Source organism: Dendrobates tinctorius, unplaced genomic scaffold (assembly GCF_039654945.1).
Source record: "Dendrobates tinctorius isolate UK_male_01 unplaced genomic scaffold, ASM3965494v1 ptg000064l, whole genome shotgun sequence".
Classification (NCBI taxonomy): Eukaryota; Metazoa; Chordata; class Amphibia; order Anura; family Dendrobatidae; genus Dendrobates; species Dendrobates tinctorius.
Genome location: NW_027361732.1, coordinates 13,788,940 through 13,806,714, shown reverse-complemented (window position 1 = coordinate 13,806,714; position 17,775 = coordinate 13,788,940). Strand labels below are relative to the sequence as shown.

The window sequence follows — 17,775 nt, the reverse complement described above, 5'->3', positions numbered from 1 at the left end:
TAGGCCAAAAATGGGGTGACAGATGGCAGATTCACTTTAACTTTTTAGTCACAAAAATGATCTTTTAGCAACAATTTTTTTTATTTTCCCAAAGGTAAAAGGAGAAAGTGGACCCCAAAAGTTGTTGTCCAATTTGTCCTGAGTACGCTGAATCCCCATATGTGGGGGGGGAACCACTCTTTGGGCGCATGGCAGGGCTCGGAAGAGAAGGAGCGCCATTTGACTTTTTGAATGGAAAATTGGCTCCAATTAGCGGACACCATGTCGCGTATGGAAAGTACGTAGTGTATGTCAGGTTGGTGTGTGGTGTAGTATACACCATTCACACACACACACACCAACTTGACGTACACTACGCCACACACACACCAACCTGACACACTACGTTAGGTTGGTGCGTGTGGTGTACACTGTGTTCCAAATTATTATGCAAATGATATTTTTCTATGATTTTCCTAAATAGTCGGTACAAATGACAGTCAGTCTAATAAAAGTCATCACCCGTTAGAGTATATATCAAATTTTATTGAAGAAACCTCCCAATGATAACAGTATAATCTCCAAAATGAATAAAAACTCAAATTGCACTGTTCCAAATTATTAGGCACAGTAGAATTTCTAAACATTTGATATGTTTTAAAGAACTGAAAATGCTCATTTGTGGAATTTGCAGCATTAGGAGGTCACATTCACTGAACAAAAAAGCTATTTAACTCCAAAACATCCTAACAGGCCAAGTTATATGTTAACATAGGAACCCTTCTTGATATCACCTTCACAATTCTTGCATTCATTGAACTTGGAAGTTTTTGGAGAGTTTCTGCTTGTATTTCTTTGCATGAAGTCAGAATAGCCTCCCAGAGCTGCTGTTTTGATGTGAACTGCCTCCCACCCTCATAGATCTTTTGCTTGATGATACTCCAAAGGTTCTCTATAGGTTTGAGGTCAAGGGAAGATGGTGGCCACACCATGAGTTTATCTCCTTTTATGCCTATAGCAGTCAATGACTCAGAGGTATTCTTTGCAGCATGAGATGGTGCATTGTCATGCATGAAAATGATTTTGCTCCTGAAGGCACATTTCTGCTTCTTATACCATGGAAGACAGCTGTCAGTCAGAAACTCGATATACTTTGCAGAGGTCATTTTCACACCTTCAGGAACCTTAAAGAGCCCTACCAGCTATTTCCCCATGATTCCAGCCCAAAACATGACTCTTCCACCTCCTTGCTGATGTCGCAGCCTTGTTGGGACATAGTGGCCATCCACCAACCATTCACTACTCCATCCATCTGGACCATCCAGGGTTGCTCGACACTCATCAGTAAACAAGACTGTATGAAAATTAGTCTTCAGGTATGTCTGGGCCCACTGCTACCAGTTCTGCTTGTGAACACTGTTTAGGGGTGGCTGAATAGTAGGTTTATGCACCACAGCAAGCCTTTGAAGGATCCTACACCTTGAGGTTCGAGGGACTCCAGAGGCACCAGCAGCTTTAAATATCTGTTTGCTGGTTTGTAATGGCTTTTAGCAGCTGCTCTCTTAATCCGATGAACTTGCCTGGCAGAAACCTTCCTCATTCTGCCTTTATCAGCACAAACATGTCTGTTCTCAGAATCAACCACAAATCTCTTAACAGTACGATGATCACGTTTAAATTTTTGGGAAATATCTAATGTTTTCATCTCTTGACCAAGGCATTGCACTATTTGATGCTTTTCAGCAGCAGAGAGATCCTTTTTCTTTCCTAAATTCCTTGAAACCTGTGCCCTGCTTAATAATGTGGAACATCATTCTTAAGTAGTTTTCCTTTAATTGGGCTCACCTGGTAAACTAATTATCACAGGCATTTGAGATTGATTTCAGTGATCCAAAGAGCCCTGATACACAATACCATCTATGAGTTTATTTGAAAAACAAAAAATTACACCTTTATGACACATAAATCCAATTTGCATAATAATTTGGAACACCGTATAGTATGTCAAGTTGGGGTGTGGTGTAGTGTACGTCAGGTTGGTGTGTGTGGTGTATTATACACCACACACACCAACCTGACGTACACTATACCACACTACACACCAACCTGACGTACACAACATCACGTACCCTACGCCACACACACCAACCTGACACACTGCGTCAGGTTGGTGTGTGGTGTAGTGTAGTGTACGTCAGGTTGGTGTGTGTGTGGTGTAGTATACACCATACACACACAACAACCTGACGTACACTATACCACACCACACACCGACGTACACTATGCCACACACCCCAACCTGACATACTGCGCCAGGTTGGTGTATGTCAGGTTGGTGTGTGATGTGGTGTAGTGTACACACACACACACACAACCACCTGACGTACACTGCGCCACACACACCAACCTGATACACTACGTCAGGTTGGTGTGTGGTGTGGTGTAGTATACACACACACACCAACCAGACGTACACTACACCACACCAAACACCAACCTGACATACACTAGACCACACACACCAACCTGACATACTGTCAGGTTAGTGTGTGTGGCGTAGTGTACGTCAGGTTGGTGTGTGGTGTTTTGTATGTCAGGTTGGTGTGTGTGTGGTGTAGTATTCACCATTCACACACACACACCAACTTGACGTACACTACGCGACACACACACCAACCTGACACACTACGTTAGGTTGGTGTGTGTGGTGTAGTGTGTACACTACGCCACACACACCAACCTGACACACTACGTCAGGTTGGTGTGTGTAGTGTATGTCCAGGATGGTGTGTGGTGTTTTGTATGTCAGGTTGTTGTGTGTGGTGTAGTACAACAACCTGATTTACACTATACCACACCACATTCAGGGTTAATCTCTTATTTTACTATCTGTGTTTTTAAGGGTAAACTATATTGCATTTAAATCTTGAGGTGTAACTATATTCACAAGGGGTTAATTAAGGGTGGGAGTTCATACAGTAATTAAGGGTTTATAAGGGGCAGCTGGTTGGGGCTCAACTCCTTTTGGAAGTGCATTGAGCAGCAAGGTAGTGTGCTGGTAAAAGGGGAAAAAAATAAAAACTCTTTTAAATCTTCTTCCTGAGCGAGTGTGAACGAGCTGAGTGTGACCTGAGCGTAAGTGCGAACTGTGGTAAGTGTGTGACTTGAAATTCAGTGACTTTAGATTCAGGGAGTTTCCAAGGGAGGTCTTACTGAATTGCTGTTATATTAATACTTTTTTTTTTTTTAAATTCATTTTTGCTTATCTTATTGTCTGGTGCAATCCCCATTAGGATGTGCTCCACTATTGCCAATGCCATCCAGTGCACGTCTTGCCGCATGTATGAAATCCTTGAACAGCCGGTCGAGGGTGCATACTGCTGTGCAAGATGTGAGCACGTTGTGCATTTGGAAGCCCAGATACTGGATCTAAATGTGCAGCTGGCAACACTGAGATCCATAGACAATATGGAAAGGAGTCTTCTGCTCACTGAGCAGACGCTCAATGGGATAGATGAGGGGGGGGATGCTAGGTTGGAGCTGCAGGACAATGAAGCAGCTAGCTGGGTGACAGTTAGAAGGCGGGGTAGAGGGAAGAGCACCAGGGAGGCTAGTCCTGATCTGGCACACCCCAATAAGTTTGCTAAGTTGGCAGATGAGGGGAGTGTTAGTGCAGGAGTAGCACTACTGCAGCAAGGCATGTCCTCTGAAAGCCGGAGGAGTGTCTGCTCCAGTAAGGGGGGAAATAGGAGAGCAGGGCAGGCCAGACAGGTTCTGGTAGTGGGAGACTCAATTATTAGGGGAACAGATAGGGCAATCTGTCACAAAGACAGGGATCGTCGAACGGTGTGCTGCCTACCTGGCGCTCGAGTCCGACACATCGCTGATCGGGTTGACAGATTACTGGGAGGGGCTGGAGAGGATCCAGCGGTCATGGTGCACATTGGCACAAATGACAAAGTTAGAGGTAGGTGGAAGGTCCTTAAAGATGATTTCAGGGAATTAGGCTGTAAGCTTAAAGCAAGGACCTCCAAGGTGGTATTTTCGGAAATACTTCCTGTACCACGTGCCACGCCAGAGAGGCAACGGGAGATTAGGGAGGTTAATAAGTGGCTCAGGAATTGGTGTAGGAAGGAGGGGTTTGGGTTCCTGCAGAACTGGGCCGACTTCTCAGTTGGCTACAGGTTCTACGCTAGGGACGGGCTGCACCTCAATGGGGAGGGTGCAGCTGTGCTGGGGGAGAAAATGGCTAGAAGTTTGGAGGAGTTTTTAAACTAGGGATGGGGGGGGAGGGTATTCCTTTTATAGGAGGGGAAGACAGTGCAGATAGAGACCTGGGCACAAATAATGACATGGGGGGTGGGGTTAGAACAGTTAATAATTTAAGAAAGAATAGAGGTACAGAGAGATACATAAAGTGCATGTATACTAATGCCAGAAGTCTCGCCAACAAAATGGAGGAATTGGAGTTAATGTTGTTGGAACATAATTATGACATGGTGGGGATATCTGAGACATGGCTGGATGAGAGCCATGACTGGGCTGTTAATTTCAGGGCTATAGTCTGTTCAGAAATGACCGTACAAATAAGCGAGGGGGAGGCGTGTGTTTATATGTAAAATCATCCTTAAAACCCATCCTTCGTGATAATATATATGAATCTAATGAAAATGTAGAGTCCCTGTGGGTAGAGATAAGGGGAGGGGGGAAAAATAATAAATTACTGATAGGGGTTTGTTATAAATCTCCAAAAATAATGGAAGCTACAGAGAATATCCTCATAAAGCAAACAGATGAAGCAGCGACTCAAGGAGAAGTCATTACTATGGGGGACTTCAACTACCCTGAAATACATTGGGGAACCGAAACCTGCAGTTCCAGCAAGGGTAATAGGTTTCTGACAACGATGAGAGACAATTACCTTTCACAACTGGTTCAGGACCCAACAAGAGGGGGGGCACTGCTAGACCTAATATTAACCAACAGGCCAGACCGCATATCAAATGTAAGGGTTGAGGGTCACTTGGGTAATAGTGATCACAAATTAATAAGTTTTCATGTATCCTTTAATAAGATGTGTAGTAGAGGGGTTACAAGGACACTAAACTTCAGGAAGGCAAATTTCCAACGGATGAGAGATGATCTTGGTGCAATTAACTGGGACGATATCCTGAGACATAAAAATACACAAAGAAAATGGGAGACGTTTATTAGCATCCTGAATAGGACCTGTGCACAATATATACCGTATGGGAATAAACATGCGAGAAATAGGAGGAAACCACTATGGCTAAATAGAGCTGTACGGGGCGCAATAAGAGATAAAAATAAAGCATTTAGAGAATTAAAGCAAGTAGGTAGTGATGAGGCATTAAATAAATACAGAAGATTAAATAAATTCTGTAAAAAGCAAATCAAGACAGCAAAGATTGAGACAGAGAGACTCATTGCCAGAGAAAGTAAAAATAATCCCAAAATATTCTTTAACTACATAAATAGTAAGAAGCTAAAAAATGATAGTGTTGGTCCCCTTAAAAATAGTCTGGGTGAAATGGTGGATGAGGATGAGGAAAAAGCCAATATGCTAAATGACTTTTTTTCAACAGTATTTACACAAGAAAATCCCATGACGGATAACATGATCAGGGATAAAAATTCTCCATTAAATGTCACCTGCTTAACCCAGCAGGAAGTACGGCGGCGTCTACAAATCACTAAAATTGACAAATCCCCGGGCCCGGATGGGATACACCCCCGAGTACTGCAGGAATTAAGCACAGTCATAGATAGACCACTATTTTTAATCTTTAAAGATTCCATAATAACAGGGTCTGTACCACAAGACTGGCGTATAGCAAATGTGGTGCCAATATTCAAAAAGGGGACAAAAACTGAACTTGGAAATTATAGGCCAGTAAGTTTAACCTCAACTGTGGGTAAAATCCTGGAGGGTTTTCTAAGAGATACTATACTGGAGTATCTGGAGAAGAATAACCTTATGACCCAATATCAACATGGGTTTACAAGAGACCGTTCCTGTCAGGCTAATCTGATAAGCTTTTATGAAGAGGTAAGTTCCGGACTGGACCAAGGGAATGCAGTGGACGTGGTGTACATGGACTTTTCAAAAGCTTTTGATACGGTGCCACACAAAAGGTTGATACATAAAATGAGAACAATGGGGATAGGGGAAAATATGTGTAGGTGGGTTAAGAGCTGGCTCAGGGATAGGAAACAAAGGGTGGTTATTAATGGAGCACACTCGGACTGGGTCACGGTTAGCAGTGGGGTACCACAGGGGTCAGTTTTGGGCCCGCTTCTTTTTAACATATTTATTAATGACCTTGTAGGGGGCATAGAGGGTAGAATTTCAATATTTGCAGATGACACTAAACTCTGCAGGGTAATTAATACAGAGGAGGACAATTTTATATTACAGGAGGATTTATGTAAACTAGAAGCTTGGGCTGATAAATGGCAAATGAGCTTTAATTGGGAAAAATGTAAGGTCATGCACTTGGGTAGAACGAACAAGTTGTATAATTATGTGCTTAATTGTAAAACACTGGGCAAAACAGTCACTGAAAAAGACCTGGGTGTATGGATGGACGACAAACTCACATTTAGTGGCCAGAGTCAAGCAGCTGCTGCAAAGGCAAATAAAATAATGGGATGCATTAAAAGAGGCATAGATGCTCATGAGGAGAACATAATTTTACCTTTATATAAGTCACTAGTGCGACCACACTTAGAATACTGTGTACAGTTCTGGTCTCCGCTGTATAAGAAAGACATAGCTGAACTGGAGCGGGTGCAGAGAAGAGCGACCAAGGTTATTAGGGAACTAGGGGGTCTGCAATACCAAGACAGGTTATTACACTTGGGGTTATTTAGTTTGGAGAATCGAAGGCTTAGGGGTGATCTTATTACAATGTATAAATATATGTGGGGACAATACAAAGACCTTTCTAATGATCTTTTTACTCTTAGACCTGTGACGGGGACAAGGGGGCATCCTCTACGTCTGGAGGAAAGAAGGTTTAAGCATACTCACAGACGCGGATTCTTTACTGTAAGAGCAGTGAGACTATGGAACTCTCTGCCATATGATGTTGTAATGAGTGATTCACTACTAAAATTTAAGAAGGGACTGGATGCCTTTCTTGAAAAGTATAATATTACAGGGTATATACACTAGTCTCCTTAATATTGCGTTGATCAAGGGAGCTAGTCTGATTGCCGTATGTGGAGTCGGGAAGGAATTTTTTTTTTCCCCAATGTGAAGCTTACTGTTGCCACATGGGATTTTTTTGCCTTCCTCTGGATCAACATGTTAGGGCAAGTTAGGATAGGATATGGGTTGAACTAGATGGACTTAAAGTCTCCCTTCAACCTTAATAACTATGTTACATTATGTCTGGTTGGTATGTAACATAGTATGTCAGGTTCGTGTGGTGTAGTGTACGTCAGGTTGGTGTGTGTGATGTTGTGTATATCAGGCTGGTGTGGGTGAGTTCTTTAGGGGAATGTCAGGATGTGTTTAGTCCACGGACTTGTGATGAATTCTGAAGCATTCATTCAAATACAGTCCAGGTTTATCAGGACACGTTTCACATTGGAAACAAGTTTTCCCTTCTTGTCACCCTTTTATAGCATACCCGGCACCTTTTTTTTTTGCTCTCCCCTCATGGGGAATATGTTGCCCTGGTACAATACGGGAAACTTGAGTTCCAGGGGTGCTGGGGCCCACTGCTTCCTCGTCTCCAAACATCAGGGCCTTTATCACCGCCTCCTGGAATTGAAGGAAGGTGTTGTTGGTCTCGCCTGCACATCGTGATAGCACATATACGTTATACAGTGCCATTTGTACCATGTGCACAGCCAGTTTTTTATACCACACCTTCGCCTTCCGCATGGCACTATAGGGCTGGAGGACTTGATCAGAAAGATCAACTCCCCCATGTGTTTGTTTGTACCCCAAGGCACAGTCCTGCTTGTTGACCTCTGCTGGGGTACCTCGAACGGTGGTGGCCGTGGTGCTGGGACCATGGATTGTTGTCAAGAAAAAGATGTCTCTTTTGTCTTTAAACTTGAGCACAATCATATTGCTGCTACTTTGGGCTCGGCTCTCACTCTTTGGGGGAGTCTGCTCAATTAGCGACAAAGGGAGACCCCTCTGGTTTTTGCGCATGGTGCCGCAAGCTGCGGTAACTCTGGCAGAGAGGGATTGAAAATATGGGATAACTTTTATACAAGCATCAACGTACAGATGGTAACCTTTATCAAGCAGTGGTTGGACCAAATCCCACACTATTTTCCCACTCACCCCAGAGCAGGTGGACATTATGGGGGCTGGATCCTGCTGCCCTTTCCTTGGTAAACTCTAAATCTAAGAGTGTACCCTGAGGTACTCTCACGCAGCTTATAGAGTTTTATCCCGTACCTTGCCCTCTTGTTTGGCAGGTACTGACGGAAATTAAGCCTCCCTTTGAAGTGGATGAGGGATTCATCCACACAAATTTACTTTTGGAGAATGTACACTTCAGCAGACTTGTTGGTGAAGTGTTCGATGACCGGCCAAATTTTGAACAGTCTATCAAAATTTGGGTTATCGCGGGGAAGGCTGTCAGTATTGTCCCTAAAATGGAGAAACTTATGAATCGCCTCAAAACGTTTGCGAAACATATCCATGCCAAATATTTTAGTTTTATATAAAATATCAGTACTCCAGTATTGGTGAATTTCTGGTTTCTCCACAATCCCCATGTGAAGGCCCAGTCCCCAATATTTCATCATTTCTACGGGACTCCAAGTAGAAAATGATGAAATAGGGTTTTTGGCAAAAAATTGCATGGTGTACCAGTTTGTTTGCTCCACCATAAGACTGAGAATTGACTCAGAGAAATAGACTTTGAAAAAATTGATGCCCCTACTTCTCTGCTGCATTAAAGAAGTCATTGCAGCAGGGAAAAAACCAAAAGAAGTGACACTCTCCTCAGCAATCCACTGTCATGCTTGCTCTGAGATTATGCAGATCCTCAAGCCAGTTTCTTCGTCCTGACTCTTGATGTAGAAAATACTTGTCAACCAGAAGGCACGGCACAGGTCTCTGCTGTGGCCAGTGATTGGCCTTTAGGGCATTTCAAATGCCAAGACAGGAGCAACAAGAAGAGACTAGTGGATCAGTGAGTTATGAGTTTTGTTACTTTAATACCTTTTTGAGCCCCTTGGACATATTTCTTCCCTCCACAACCCCTATTAATATCAGCAACAATTCCAAATGTTGGTTGTCATTTCTAGAGTTAGGGCCAGTGGAATCGTACGTCCCAGTCCATTGGCCACAACTGTGGTTTGGAAGCTGAATTGCATCTTACCTGACTGCATCCTTTGATTAGCTAGCCTGTTGCAATGTCATCGTGGTGTGACACGTGATGTCTCACCACGATCGGCTGAAGAAGAGCTGTTGATGCCGTCAGGTAAGGGGCAGTTTTCCCACTCCTATTCAATCGACATCAACCACTGTCCATTGTTGTGGCTGATGTATTGGGACACAAACATCGACACACACCAACTCTAGTTGTTTTTTATTAAAGTGAGCACAAAATGATCTATCAAACCATGCACAGTCTCTCGGTGCAGACAAACCGTTCAATGCACCTTCCCATCAATTCATTTTCTTTTTGTCTCTGTCCTGTGGCTTTTATAAAGCCAGAGCTGTCATCCAAGGAAGAGGGGGGAGCAGTTGCAGATGAAATATCCCTATGAGGGAAGGTTGACTGGACCGTTTGGCCATGGCCAGGGTGCTCCGAGCGCCTCTGCTTGGTTTGAACAGATATTTCGTGCTAACAGACTCCTTTTAGAACTATTCCAAATAGTGAATGTACTACCCCACCATCCTGCTTTGTATTTTGTTACTGTTGCTGGTATAACTTTCTTAACCCTGGGTGGCTCATAGTTTACCTTTTGCCTTTTTAACTGATTATTTGGGCATGATTTACATTTTAAAGATGTTTTTGCTCTTTTTATATTCTGCTTTTAGCTCTATTGGCAAAGATGGCTTCCAGTCAGTAGACTCGGTGACCAGTCAACACACCAGTGTCAGCATGGGTGATGACAGCACAGGCAGCTGGTCAAATTTGAGCTTTGAAGATGAACACCAGGATGAATGCAGCAGTTTTCTTCATCTGAGTGACAGGTAAATGACATTATATAATAATTTATTTAAATAGCACCAACATAGTCCGCAGCACTTTACAATTAATATAGAGGGAAAGGCTACAACTTCTAGTTTTCCTAGTCATGGGCAGAATACCATTAAAAGAGCTTTCCCACAAACAAAAGTCCATTATAATCAATAGATCTTGGAATAATAATGATTCCCACAACTGGATGTGTTTAACCCCTTTACCCCCGAGGGTGGTTTGCACGTTAATGACCAGGCCAGTTTTTACAATTCTGACCACTGTCACTTTATGAGGTTATAACTCTGGAGTGCTTCAACGGATTCCGGTGATTTGGAGATTTTATCATGACCTATTGTACTTCATGATAGTGGTAACATTTCTTCGGTATGACTTGTGTTTATTTGTGAAAAAAACAGAATTTTTGGCGAAATTTTTATGCCCTTAAATCAGGGAGTCATATCGCACTAAACAGTTAATAAATAACATTTCCCACATGTCTACTTTACATCAGCACAATTTTGGAAACATTTTTTTGTTGACAATCAATTTTCTCATGTTTTACAACAAAATTTGCAAAACCATTTATTTTTAGGGACCACTTTACATTTGAAGTCAGTTTGAGGGGTCTATATGATAGAAACCCAAAAGTGACACCATTCTGAAAACTGCACCCCTCAAGGTACTCAAAGCCACATTCAAGAAGTTTATTAACCCTTCAGGTGCTTCACAGGAATTTTTGGAATGTGGAAGGAAAAAATAAACATTTACTTTTCTTTTACAAAAATTTTCCTTTAGACCTAATTTTTTAACTTTCGTAGGGATAACGGGAGAAAATTGACCATTTTGTTGTGCAATTTCTCCTGAGAATGCTGTTACCCCATATGTGGGGGAAATCTACTGTTTGGGCACACGGCAGGGCTCGGAAGTGAAGGAGCTGGGCACACGGCAGGGCTCGGAAGTGAAGGAGCTCCATTTGACTTTTTGAACGTAAAATATGCTGGAATAATTAGCGGACGCCATGTCACGTTTGAAGAGCCCCTGATGTGCCTAAACAGTGGAAACCCCCCACAAATGACACCAGGACTGGGGTTGGGGGGGGCCAATCATACCAGGGTAAGGATGGGGCCTTACATACCAGGATTGGGATGGGATCACAAGTTGAGGATCAAGAAAAGCACTTCTGAGCAACCGTGCTGCTACAGTGACACGAATTCTTCAGAAATCCATAAAAATATTTCAAGTTCTTTATTAAATGTACTACAAAAACTACGCGTTTCGAGGAGACAAACCGCACCTCTTCTTCAGGTTATGGTACAGAGTTGCAATCGGTCTATACAAGTGATAGCTTTATATGCTGTGTGGACATGGCCCCCTGTCATAAGAAAAGGGCGTCAACCCACACATGTTGCACATAAAGATATTTAAGAAGAAAAACAAAAACAGGCAAAATAACATATATATCAAAAAACATATATTCCAGATAGTGATAGTATTGTGTATCCCATTCAGACAATCAATATGATAACATAGACTTCTATAATTAAATAAAAAAAATATAAGAAATATCTAAAACCCCAAAAAAAGGAAACAAAAGAAGATAAGAACCAATTTCATCGTGGTGAGTTTAAGACAAATGTCTGACGATTTCACCACTGAGCCATCATAAATGATCAGTTACCAGTGGTGAAAAGTAATAAAGAGTAATTACTGATTTGATATAACTAGTATAAATAAAGAGTGCAAAAAGTATCCTTTCACCAATAATAGTGATAATTTCTTTCCTCTTTATATAAAAGCGGCCATACTTTATAATATATTTAGGGAGAGAATAATTAGACCCTCCTTTCAGTCAAAAAGATGGGCTATCATGGTGACAGTAACCACTGTATATTCCCTACATAAGTGTGGAGAACAATAGTCGCCAAAAAAGGCAAGCTAGTCTCCTACATCAACACAATCTAATTGGAAAGTTAGAAGTATGCACCACACTGAACCCATATCTAATGGGTTCATGTGTGTATATCGCTCTGTCCCTATAAAAAAACGGGCAGAGCGGCTACTAAATAAGAATGGAGAGGAATGAAGGCAGGGAGCCTTCTTCAGAAAAAAAGACCGATTTTTTTGTATATGTTGCCATTCTCATAGTAGATCTATGAAAGAACTAAGCGCATATTGCCACAATTCCCAGTGTGCAAATATGCAGATAAAGAATATAAAACCAAAGTATTAAATAAAAATATATTTAAAATTAATATAAAAAAATAAAAAGCATTCCTCAAAATAAGACTTATATAAAAATATCGCATATTTCATTTAAACCTTTTGGATTAATAGTATCAAGTCGATAAATCCAATATATTTCTTTTCTACTAAGTTGTAGCAATCTATTCGGAGCATTTTCCGGTATATGGTCAATGGGAAAAAATGTTATGAGAGAAAAGTCATTTTTATGATGTAGGGCACAATGTCTAGATAGTCCATGTTTCATCTAGCCAATCCTCACATTGTGCCTGTGGGAGTTCATCCTTTTTCGAAAACAGAGTAGTTCGTCCCACATATTGTTTTCCACAAATACATTGTATTAAATATATAATAAAACTTGATTCACAAGTGAGATTGGCTTTAACTGTAAAAATGTCACCCGTTGATGTTGAGTTAAAGAGGGGTTTTTTTATGACCAATGCCCCTACAACACAAACATTTCTTTTTCCCACATCTATAAATTCCTGGTAGTGCTGTAGTTTTCTTTTTGGTTATCCTAGAGATTTTTTGTCTTCTCAATCTACTCGGATTGGGAGGATAATTGGCACATTCTTTTAAATGACCCCATCTTAAAAACCATTTTACCAAAAACCCCAGGTGTTACTTTTAGGAGACCACCCAATATTAGAAACCTCGTGGCTCCGAGTACTCTATACAGCATAACAGAACAGCCTTGGGGTCAAAACCTAAATTACCACCATACTTCCGTACCGAAGCTCTTTTTTCCCCCCATTGTATAAAGATGTGGCCCACAATCCAAATGCATCTTTTTTCCGGATCTACAAAAAAGATCAGGTTAGAATCAACCGTGGTCTAGCGCAAATGTTAAATCTGTCAGAATTCCATCTGCCAAGCTCCTTCACCGATTCCTCACTCAAACTCAATCTCATAACTTCCGGTACTGCTCCTATTCTAAAAGAATGGAAAGAATAGTTACAATGCTCCAAGTTCAAAACCTGTAGGGATTTCTTAAAAGTAAATTTGAATTGGAACTGGGTGACAAAGGAACCATCTAAATGAATGAAAAAGGGACCTGTAAACGATGGTCTAACAGCAAGATAATCCAGCAAGCAGAGGAATGGGCAAACCTTATTAATCGCCGATAGGCGCAACCATGAAACCCTTTCCCAACTGGTCAGTCTTCAATTTGCGGATACGCATCCTAAAACTGCCTTGCTCTATACAATATCCTCTTTAAAAATTCCTGAAGGCGAAAACTTGTTAACAGACACTACTTCACTGATCCTTAGCACTGCAAAAAATGAAATGGGGAAAATATCACTTTAAACAAGAGGACTTCAAAATTACACGAGCACACCATATTCAAGACTGACAATAACCTATGTAACAATTCTATGGAAATGGGTCGCCGTTTGTCTACTGGGAAGACCTCTTTCTTCAAGCCTTTTAACAATTGTCTCACTTGAAAAACACCATTCGGTGGTCTGAAATCCGTACAATTTTTGAAAAAAATGAAATACGATGAACTATATGAGCTACAGAAGAATTATTATTATCTCAAGATCTATTGATTACAATGAGCTTTTGTTTGTGGGAAAACCCCTTTTAAGTTTTCTAGCTCAGATTTTCATTTCATGTCTGTTGTGCTAAGCTCAATTTGTCTCTGAAAGATGACTAAAACATAAAATCTAGATATGTTCTGACTAATTTCTTAGATACCAATATGGGATTTATATAAATCCCATCCACGGTGCTTGTAATGTAGAGCGCAGCGTTTTGGACGCAGCGAAAATAAGCTGTACTCTACTTTTCTTGATCGTGAGCACAATACCCTAAGGCTATGTTCACACACAGCGTTTTTACTGTAGATTATTCTGACGCAGGAATGTGAATGAGATTTTAAAAATCTAATATACTATGCTGCAAAAAATGCAAGTGAAAAATGTGTGCATTTTAAGCAACATTTTTTCGCCTACACTTGTGTTTTTAGGTTGTTCCCCTACAGCGGCTTTATGGCATTCTTATGTTTGTTTTATAGAACAAATATCACAATAAAATCCAAATGGTTAACTCCACATTATGTTGCCTCTTCGCTAAGACCTTTCCTTTGTGATGCCATGCATTTTGTATGTTTTACACCTGAAAACGTGATGCAGTGAATATTGTCTTCTTCTGGTAGTAATGGTAACAGCAGTAGCTGGAGCAGTTTGGGTTTGGAGGGAGACATGTGTGAAGAGAGTTTATCCTTCCCACCATCAGACAGGTTAGTTTAGTTAGAAGCTGTGCATGCCAATAGGCGACTTCTGGAATATGCATGAAATACTCTGCTGAATATAATGCATGTGTCATCTTCACTTTAATAATGTGCATGATTCCCTCCTATATGTGAGTGGCTGAGCCAATGATTTTATAGTTTGTCTAAATGTATGTTAATAAATACAGGCAACTATGCAATGAAGGGTGTGTTTCTCTATTGAGGGGTGGGCAAAATTATAGGTTAGAGAAAAGTGCTGTGCTTTTGGATACTGGTCTGAAGGGGCTATTAAATCTGTAGTTGTTTGAGTCCCACTAGTGCATATACACAATGTATAGGACAGAGACCAGGGCAGGATGTATATTTCTGACATGAACCATGAATGGTCAATAAAGTCAAATGCACATTACTGGGTGAATCAGAGGACACCAAGGGCATCTGTCTCGCCCTACATGGCAGTGTAAACCGGAGGTCCCCAACCTTTCTGTTCAGCTCTGAGACGGGCGCGAGCCACATCCAGCTCAGTAGTGACACCCAGAACCCCTTATTACCGATATAATGACAGCCAAAATATTTCCACTGAAATCACACCAAGGTTAGTGTGCAAAGCTCCAGGGTTTCCTATCTTACTTCCATTCAGATCTGCTCTTCTGTACAAGGCTACACACAAAACTCACCATCTAGAGAGCTATTCTTAATAGCTGTCTACTACACCTGGTGCTAATGCTCCAAGCTGGCAGAGAGCCGTGAGCTACACATCACAGGCCCACGAGCCATATTTGGATCTCGAGCTACAGGTTGGGGACCTCTGGTCTAGGACCTCAGAATCGCCCACCGCGATGGTGGTATATTTAGTTGAAATTTATAACCCTGCTTTCATAATTTGTAGGTCTGTCACCTAAATCTACAGTTCTTATTCCTATTGCACAACATTTATATGCTGATTGCACTTGATTGCTAATGGCAAATAGTTGACTTTGTTAGCCAGACAAGAGGGTATACCCATAAAACATAACTATATTGAAAAGTACAGTTAAGATCGCATTCTTATTCAGTGGGTTTGTATTTAAATTTTGTTACAAAATGTGTTTTTTGTCCCAATGGTGGCTTTAAAAACCCCTCACTGTGGCCACAACATGTGCATGCTACCCTAGACTTGTACTCCCTAGACACATTTACTTTCTTCTTTCTCTACTACTTAAACAAACTTGTTTTTTTTTTTTTGTTTTTTTAATCTAAAAGTTTTGCATGGGTATCTTGGTGAAAGAGATTTTTGTTCTGTTTTAATAATATTTTTTTGCCTGTTGAACCTTAGTGACGGCACAGAAGATAAAGATGAAGACCCAAAAATAACTACAGAAGGTAATTTTATTTGGTTTTACTGCTATGGCTTTATATTTAAGTGAAACTTGGAAGTAGAGATTAAGAGTACACTGGTATTCAGCAATCTGTTTAAAGGCCCCGTCACACTAAGCGAGATCGCTAGCCATATCGCTTAAGCGTCACCGATTTTGTGACGCAGCAGCGATATTCATCGCCGCGTCTGACAGGTAAGTAATGACCGCTGCTGCATCGCTGGTGAGATCTGCCTGTTTGGCAGCTCACTAGCGAACATTTAGCGATGCACCAGTGATCCTGACCGGGTCATATCGTGGTCGGGATCGCTGGTGCATCGCTAAATGTGACGGTACCTTAAGGCCTAATTCAGACGGCAATGATTTTTTTCGTACTAGATAATCGGTCAGTTTCAGCAGTGGGTTTTATCAGAGAGTCATCAGTTTTGTATTTGTGTTAGTTTTTATTGGATGTAAAACAAAAACAAACCATGAGGCTGTGTGCCCACGTAGCGATTTTTAAGCGTTTTTGCCGCGATTTTCGGCGCGAAAACGCTGCGAAAACGTTTAAAAATCGTGTACAGAACGCCCCCCATGCATTCCTATGGCATTCCGCACATGCTGTGCTAATGCTGCGCTTTTTTCCGCGGCGGAATCGCATCGCGGAAAAAATTGCAGCATGCTCATTCTTTTGTGCGGAATCACAAAGAATTGCCGTGATTCCGCACCCATAGGAATGCATGAGAATCACTGACTTCCCGCATGTGGCTATGCCCACCATGCGGGAAGTTAAGCGTCTCATGTGCGGTTGGTACCCACGGTGTGGAGGAGAGGAGACTGTCCTCCAGGCCCTGGGTACCATACCCCTGTAAAAAAAAGAATAAAAAAATCGGGGTATATTTACCTTCCGGTGTCCCGCGCTGCATTCCCGGCCTAAGCGTTCCCAGTAATGCCTTGCGGCAAGGCCCTGTAATGACGTAGGTCTCGCAAGGCATTACTGGGAACGCTGTGGCCCGGGATGGCAGCGCGGGACGCCGGAAGGTAAATATACCCCGATTTTTTTATTTTTTTTTTAGCATTTTAACATCCTATCTTTTACTATTGATGCCGCATAGGCGGCCTCAATAGTAAAAACTTGGTCACACCTGTCAAACACTATGTTTGACGAGTGTGACCAACCTGTCAATCACTTTCCAAGCGATGCTTCAAATCGCTTGGAAAGTGCTTGAATATTGCACGCGAAAATCGCGGCAAAATCGCGATCATAATCGCGGTGAAATCGCGCGGAAAAAACGTGCGATTTCTGGGAAGGAGTCCGGTTTTTAGTGAGCGTTTTAAAACGCTATGTGGGCACATAGCCTGAAGGTTTCTCAAGCATGTGGATGACATGAGAATGCTGTCTGATTATTTGTTACTTTTTTATGGTTCAATATATTTTTATTGAAGTTATAATTAACAATTGATGTTTCAACATACATCAAAATCAAATTCAGGTTGCACAACAGGTACAATCAACAATGTAAGTATATTAACCAGCATATACTTATTTGGAAAGGGAGAGTTTAGTGCAACAAATAGTATTGAAACTTTGTATCATGTTATGTACCATATTTTCCGCTTTGTAAGACGCACTTTTTTTCCCCCAAACTTGGGGGGAAAATGGGGGTGCGTCTTACAAAGAGGATATACCTTATCGGGTGTAGGCCGCAGGGGTGTCCGGGCGTCTCCGGGTGTCCGTCGGCGCTGTGGGTGTCGCCAGGTGCCCAGCCGTGTCTCCGGTTCCCATCCCGGGGCTCTGCCG

General features: G+C 41.7%; 1 protein-coding gene across 2 annotated transcripts in view; it reads left to right on the top strand.

The window, feature by feature from the left end:
- AKAP11 (A-kinase anchoring protein 11) overlaps positions 1-17,775 on the top strand; it is a 101,549-nt gene that overhangs the window by 66,017 nt on the left and 17,757 nt on the right. The window contains exons 8-10 of one of the 2 annotated variants that reach the window (XM_073580310.1): positions 10,019-10,174; positions 14,566-14,649; positions 15,956-16,002. In XM_073580310.1, coding sequence (XP_073436411.1) covers positions 10,019-10,174; positions 14,566-14,649; positions 15,956-16,002 — 287 coding nt within the window. The remainder of the gene's footprint in view (positions 1-10,018; positions 10,175-14,565; positions 14,650-15,955; positions 16,003-17,775) is intronic. The other variant, XM_073580311.1, reaches the window with a different exon arrangement.